We start from the raw sequence: 7,943 nt of genomic DNA, 5'->3' as shown, positions 1-7,943 counted from the left end.
GCATGTAGCATACAAGACTTCCCAGGTGTCTGCTGGCTAAGAAAGCCAGCAGACACCTGGGAAGTTTTATCACAGCTTCATACAGCAAAAGGGCCAGCACAATGCTTGAACTTCAAGCCCCATGACCTGACTGCAGATGTCACCCTACCTCTGTCCCCTCCTCGATCTCCTCTGTGTCCACGATTTCCGTCCGCCACGATCTCACCTCCAAACCACGCCCACTCCTCTTCTTAACCAATCCAGAGAAGGCAGCAGGAGTGGAACCCCACCCTTTCGGCTGTCTCCGCCTACCATGCCCAGGGTTTTGGAGACTGATTGTTACGCCCCATCAGCTCGTCCACCCCAGTTCCCTGGTATAAAAGTATAGCGTGCGCATCTATGCCGGGACCCAGGAGGATTGTAAGACCTGCTCCTCACCGGGCCCCATCTGTCGCGGGCCCCATAGCGCCCGCATGGGTCGCTATGGCGGTAGTTCCGCCACTGGGTTAAACAGTTCTAATGTATGAATTTCATGTGTGCATTTACCCGTTTGCCTAAAGTTCAGCTTTCATATAGATATAATGTAAATTCATAAAAAAATTTATACATAGAATAAATACCTGTGTGTCTTGATGCCTCCTGTAATCCCCTTACATAACAGCACTAGAGCTGGGAAAGGAAGGCACATTAGCCTGATATGTTTAGGGATCTACTACTATGAACAGTGTTGTCAGTAAACCATGCTTACAGAAGGGGAGAGGACAAGTATAACCTCATCCAGGTTCTGTTCCTTTTGCATTGTCCAGAGCTAGGGAGCATTCCTTATTCCCTGTGTAGTTTGCAGAGGGGTTCTGGCTTTATGATCTGTCAGTGGTATCTGGGTCACATGACTAACTTAATTTTTTTTTTTTATTATATGAAAAACAGTATAGTTCACATATTATTATTGAAACTGTATATTTAGTTGTGTGCTTGGAATTCCTTGCATCATAGTATTTTATGGGGTGAATTTATCAAAATCTGGAGCAGATGTGCATGGCAACCAATCAGCTTCTCTGTCTTATTTTCAAATCTTACCTGTGCAAACTGAAGAGAGAAGCTGATTGGCGGCCATAGGCAACCACTCCAGATTCTGACTGCTCCAGTTTTGATAAATTGCCCTCTATGAATATAGCTCTAATGCTTTTCTAAAATGAGGATATTTTTACTAACTTACATGCGTTAAATAAATAGCTATTATTTTTTTCTTTTGCAGTGCCTGTTACCCAGGGAATGTAAGCCTGAACCGCAATCTTACCTATAATCTAATACACAATAGACATCAGAAGAATTATCCAAGCTTTGAGAACTCAACTCTGTGGCTCCTTACTGCTGTACACCTGGTCATCCTAGCCTTTGTCTTCTCTAAAGGACAACCATTCCGTAAACCACTGTATACTAATTGTAAGTGCATTGATGGCCTTGGTTTATTGGATCAACCAGTATAACAATCAATAATGATGATAGTGTATGCTATAAATTCTACAAGACTATCAGAGGGTTATCCATCTGCATAGTGTGTGGCAAAATTTTGCATTACCAATTTGTGGCTATGCCTCAGCTCCACCAGTTTTGTAGATGTGTACCATATACATTGTTGCACAGAGGGTGGAATTCATAAAAACTGGAGCAGACAGACTCATGGCAACCAATCAGCTTTTTTCTTTAGTTTGTTCAGTTAAAATGACACTAAACTCAGAAGTTAAAGCTTAAAAATACACTCAAGTACCTTAACTATTAACAAAAATGTATCTTATTTGTGTATCACTCAGCTGTAGATCCTCAAATCATCTCTGAATTGGTGCTGACACTGTCCTTCCTGCTGGAGGGTGGCTACTTATGTTCCACATGGTCCCTGTGTGTGTTGTACAATAGCCACCACTCCATGCTCACTCCTGTAATGGCTTACAATCTCACATTTAGTTTGCTAATTTGTATTGAGATTGTAGTCTATCACGGCAGTAAGCTTGGAGTAGTGACTTCTTTACAACACGCACAGAGACCATGGGGAACAAAAGTCGTCACCCTCCAGAAGGAAGGACAGTATCAGCATGAATTCAGAGATGATTTGAGGCTCTACAACTGAGTAATACACAAATAAGATACATTTCTGTTAAATTGGAAGGGAATTGGAAGAACTTTTAAGGTTTAACTTGTGAGTTTAGTGTCACTTCAAGCTTTGAAAATGAAACAGAGAAGCTGATTGGTTGCCATGGCTAACTGCTCCAGATTTTATGAATCCCCCCAGAGTGTTCTGGTTTAAAACTCTTGACCAAACTATTTGACCAAATAACACATGGAGGGGGGTTTATCAAAACTGGAGCAGACAAAATCTTGAGCAGCTGTGCATGGCAAGCAATCAGCTTCTCTTTTTCATTTTCAAATCTTAACTGAACAAACTGAAGAGAGAAGCTGATTGGTTGCCATCGGTAACTGCTCCAGATTATTTCTGTTTCCAGATTCTGTCTAAATTCTGGTGAATTCCCCCCATGATGTCTAAACTCAGTGCAAGTCTATGCCACTTGCATACAATATAGACACTTGTAGTACTGATAACAGTTAGGATTGTTCATACATAATTATGTGTGAAATACAAAAATCAGTGAATACTAGGAGTGAGTGGAATCGTTTTCAATCAGAATGATCTCAATGCGTTGTTAAAGTGACATTTGCTTGACAGATTTCTATTATTATATTTAGAGGGTGTGTTTTTATTTATTTTTTATTTTTGGGGGAGGGGTGTGTGTGTTTAGAGTAGGTTAGATACTATTTTTATTTTGTGTTTTTTGTATTTGCTGTTTTTCTTTTATTTGTGTATTTAATCTTTTGTGTACTTTCTCCTAATTTGTTTTCCTTTCTCTAACTAAAACTTAAAATAATGAGGCTAATGAGGAGCCTTTTTTTGGTCCAGGATTCAGAGAAGCTTATGGAGTTTACTGCACCCCAAAATTTAGCGAAACACCTAAACTTTGCCTTCCCACTGACTCCAATGGATTAACCAAAATGCAAAATTTGTCTGACATCATCCACCTTCCAACCAACTCCTGTGATTACTTTCCTCCTTGTGTGTACATATAAATTTTAATCTTGTTCTTCTTTCTGTGCTAACAAATTTGAGAGATGAAGAGCGCCCACTTTGCAATCAGTAATATAAACAACAACATAGATTTACCAGCCTTGTATCAACACAGATATGCACAATTTCAGGTTACAATCTCTAGTTTGATTGAATACTAAGATTCATGCATAGAGTGCATTTACCACCCCAGTGAGACAAGGTCTTAGGCTGGGTGCTTGTTTACTACAAAGTAAAAGGTGGATGGTGATCTTGCTTTTGTTATTTTGTAATTTGCCCTATTTATCATGTTATGTTAAATTATGGAATCAACAAACTTTGGATGGCTTGTTCACTTTTTCAATTTTCTTTCCCTAGTGAATATAAAACAAAGTGACTTATACCACTTCTCTCTGCAGATGTTTTTGTGGCTACATTGGTGGTAGAGTTTACCCTCACCCTGTTCTTTATATTTGCTGACTTCAAGTATATGTATGTTGTTTTAGAGGTAGGTGCATCATCACAAAATGATGACTGTTTTGCCTGAATATTATTTATTACTTTTTGATGAATGTCTGAAATTAATATCAGTATTTCTTTTCCCCAGCTTGTCTGTACCCCAACCAGCTGGAGAATCCACATGTTGGTCATGCTGATCATATGTCTTGTGGTATCATTTCTGGTGGAGGTCAGTAGCACTATAAACTAATTTTTACAGTATATAGAATATTCGAGTGATATGAAATTATATTTCAGCTACTAGATGACTCCACTGGCCCAATTAAAGTCTGTTTATATCCAGTATACCCGCATGTTAAGATTTGTGACTAATTTTTAAATGACATGAAATAATGTTTTCTTTTAGTAAAAATATTGCTTTCCACCCTCACTCTGCAGTGCTCTCTGGCAGAGCTGAGAAACAGCCACACCCCTTGTATAGTGTCCTCACATGGACCTGTATTTCAGAGCATGGAAGGGGGGGGGATATGTCAGACCCAGGGCCGGCCTTAGGCCTTTAGGCGCCCTGTGCGAGAAAGCTTTACAGCGCCCCTCAGTGACCACACTGCACTGCTCGCACACCCCTAAGGCCGGCCCTGGTCAGACCAGTTTCTGTTACAGACAGCTGATTACTGAGTTCACTGGGCCTTCTTCTGGTACCTACTGGACTGCACGGTCATATTTATCCTTTTTACACATAAATGCCATACCAGGAAAATAAAGGCAACAGAATGAAAATGGAGGTTGTACATATAAAGTCTATTAGATTGCATACCTATTTCTGTGACTTAAATAGCTATGGTTCTAAAAGCCATGGCAGGTGTCACCAGCCTTCACAGTTCAGGTTTTAGCTTCCACCACATATAACAAATTGTCACATTTTAGCTCATTTATTACATCAGACATTAAGGACCTGATTTACCAAGGTCTTAAGCTTGCTCTCTGGACTATCAATCTTTAGCAGCATGGATGATTTACCCTGATTTACGAAAACTGAACTCAATGTGGATGAACATGACATGAACCTGCATACTTGGCATGGGATTATCTGCATAACAATCAGCACCAACCTGTTCCTGAATGTGCACCCTCTTGAGTTACAGGAGCAGACAGGCAGGGCTTTTAAAATCTGATATCTTTATATATACAATGTCTTGGTGTCATTTTAATGGTGGATTAATTATTCAAATGAATGTAATTAACATGTGCTGCTATTCTGTGTATGAAGTAATCACCTATATATTTACCTGTTTAGTATCCCTTTATGGTGCTCACAACCTGTTTTTGATTACCTGTAATCTGACAACACTGTTATGCCACTTTAAAATATTCTTGTACGATCAGGGAGTGCTACAATTAAAAAAATAATCTCATCTATAGCTTTTAATATTAGTGGAACAAAGTATATGAAATTGAGTAATACTCATTAATGTTAATGCTGCTACACTCAGCTTGCATGCATGTTTATAAAGATCTTTACAGGTATGCAGGGCTGGATATATACTTCTACCCCATTAGCCCAACTGTCTTGTGCTGTATTTCTTCTATCCCAGTCGACCAGCAATCCTTAGTATCAATCTAGCATTATCACATACAGTATAACAGCCATACACACATGAAGGCTGAGAACAAAAAGTCTGGAAGGGACTGTGTGTCTACTCAGTATACTTAGGTTATAGATGCGTATTCATATTAGGTGGATTTGACTTAGACTAGTTGCATTATTATTATTATTAATTATATTATTCAGGATTTGTATAGCGCCATCAGTTTTACAATATAATGATCTGCAGTGGCTTCCGTTGGGATGCTGGCCTGCTAAAACAGTGTATCTGCTTACAGAGGTCGGGATGGGAAAGTTGGAGAAAAGGAGTTTATTTGAAGTGCAAATCAGAGGTTGAGGGCAATTTAGCTTGAGCAGGATTTATGGTTAGAAAGACATGAAACAGGCTCCTAAATAAAGCTATCACTTAAAACATCGGACATAAACAAACCTAAATACTAATTAGAATAGTACATACAATTATTACAATTAATTGTGTAGCGCTAAAGGCTTTAAAGTGTGTAAAACCAAAATATGTGTGAAGTGAAATATATCTTTATAAATTGTGTCAATAAATCAGTGTGCTACACTGATTTATTGACACAATTTATAAAGATATATTTCACTTCACACATATTTTGGTTTTACACACTTTAAAGCCTTTAGCGCTACAATTGATTGTTCCATTTGAGGTGCACCGCCTAAGTTTCAGCAGCTTCTGGCTTTGTTCGACTTCCTTTTTTTCGATTTGGATCCAGAAGCGCAGGTTTTCTTGTTTTATAATTATTACAATTACATTAAGAATAGGTGAGTTGCAGAAGTAAAGTTTGTAAGCATTCGGTATGATGAGTTAGATGTTCATATTAAATATTCCATTCACCTTGATTGTGAATTGTTGAAGTGTTTAGTTGAGCTGGCTTCAGAGATGTTAATGGGTGGCAGTGATGTTACATAGTTATTCAGGTTGAAAAAAGACACAAGTCCATCAAATTCAACCTTGAAGAGGTTGTTTGGTTGTAATCTTTAACATTTTACAATGCCCAGCTTCAATAACTGAGCCTCATTGGAATTTTGGGCAGAGCCTTCATGGTAAAATGAATAACCATGAGCAGGATGAATGTGCTAAAGGTAAAATTGTTGGCTGCCCAAAGCAACCAATCAACTTGAGTTGGAAGCTGATTGGTTGCTTTAACCAACAAGAAATTGTACCTTTAGCATCCTTTTCATGTATCCATTGTGCACCACTGACATAATCTCAATGCATTCCCAATGTACAGTATTTGTATCTCACTGTTCAATAAATATTAGCCTACTTAAAAGAGAACTATGGGGTAATATTTTTATCCCACAGTTCTCTTTAGGGTCACGGGAGGACATATAGTAATGTCCTCCCATGACCCAAAGCTCAGTATATAGCGAGCTATATATGGAGACCGCCGAAGCCAGGACGGATGCCGACAATACTTTCGAGATCCACCCAGCTGGCTGATTGACAGTGGGCTCTGCCTGTCTAGAGGCAGAGCCAGCTGTGCCCACCCCCTCCCCGTCCGTTCCTCCAGTCAGCGCTGGATGATCGGAGTGGGGAGGGGGGAATCCCTGCGGGGAGCGGTGACTGACAGTCACCATTCTCTGCAGGGAGATGATCGGGAAGTGACGGTATGTGTTCGCTCACTTTCCGATCAATAGAGCCGACGTGTGACAGTTTTAATATTACACATCGGCTCTAACTATGAGGATGAGTGTAAATCACTCACCTCATAGTTCTCCTTTAAAACTAAAATACCAGCAGTTGCTTTCAGAATTAATATTCAGTCAATAAAACAATAGATCTTAGAACCTACTAGAATGAATGCATGCTTTGGCTGTAAATCAATGATTCTCCATAAATGTTTAAACTGTATAGTTATTATATTTATATTTTTAAATATTTCACTTCTCTTTCTAGGAATTTATTCTAGATAACAGAGCCCTTTGGTTGGCCTTGAAGAAATGTCTAAAATTAAAACCGGGAAGTAACTATAAAAAATTAAGAGCTATATTAGAGGAGGACAAACAATGGCCACCCATTGGAAAAACCGTGTTTGGGAAAAGTAAATTGACCAACGGAGACTCTAAAATGTACACTAACCCAGCCTATGAACATGAGGAAGTTGTCTCAAATGGAAGGAATGGGATACATTGATGTTAATGGAAGACGTAAAGAAAAAAGTGAAGGGTCTATACAGCTGTTGTATGAAAAGCAAATTACATTTTACTAAATCGAAGCATGCTACTACACATGCAGTATTATGTGAAGCTCCATTTATCAGCTGTCATTTTACATGATAAACATACAAGGCTTGATTTGCTAATATCAGTGGGTCACGTATCTCAGTATTCAGTATTTACTAAAGACAATAAAAATCAAAGCCCTTATGGTGCAAATTGGCTTTTATACAAGTATATAACTCTCTCACAAATCTATGATTATGCAGCATTCCATTGTAATTGTCGCATATTTGGGTTCTGAGTCTGCAAACAATTGTGCCCTAGGAGCAGTTGTACATGAATAAATCCATTGTTTAAAAAAAAGAATAAAAAAATTCTCATTATGCATTATACTGGATACTTTTCTTTTAATTATATACATTTTTAAAAGATGTTCATTGTCAGTAGAAGTATTTAAAAATGACTATAATGTTACTTTGACATTGATTGTCCTCTACAACCATTCAAATAATAGAACACTTCTCTTAAAGTTCAACTAAAGCCAAATGCTTTGTTTTGCTTTTTTCGATAGAGTGGAGAGGGATTCATAACCAGCTTTTATCAATAGAATTATGAATAAAC

The 7,943-nt window shown here is 38.4% G+C and overlaps 1 protein-coding gene across 1 annotated transcript in view; it reads left to right on the top strand.

Moving 5' to 3' along the window:
* LOC108795838 (probable cation-transporting ATPase 13A4) overlaps window positions 1-7,350 on the top strand; it is a 62,686-nt gene extending 55,336 nt beyond the window's left edge. The window contains exons 27-30 of the mRNA XM_018567158.1: window positions 1,235-1,422; window positions 3,493-3,581; window positions 3,681-3,761; window positions 7,060-7,350. Coding sequence (XP_018422660.1) covers window positions 1,235-1,422; window positions 3,493-3,581; window positions 3,681-3,761; window positions 7,060-7,296 — 595 coding nt within the window. The 3' untranslated portion in view covers window positions 7,297-7,350. The remainder of the gene's footprint in view (window positions 1-1,234; window positions 1,423-3,492; window positions 3,582-3,680; window positions 3,762-7,059) is intronic.
* Window positions 7,351-7,943: the final 593 nt, after the last annotated feature.

The sequence above is a fragment of the Nanorana parkeri genome, unplaced genomic scaffold, assembly GCF_000935625.1.
Source record: "Nanorana parkeri isolate BGI_ZX_2015 unplaced genomic scaffold, ASM93562v1 scaffold29, whole genome shotgun sequence".
NCBI classification, from domain to species: Eukaryota; Metazoa; Chordata; class Amphibia; order Anura; family Dicroglossidae; genus Nanorana; species Nanorana parkeri.
The sequence above is the reverse complement of the archived record's forward strand: the minus strand, read 5'-3'. Positions and strand labels throughout refer to the sequence as shown.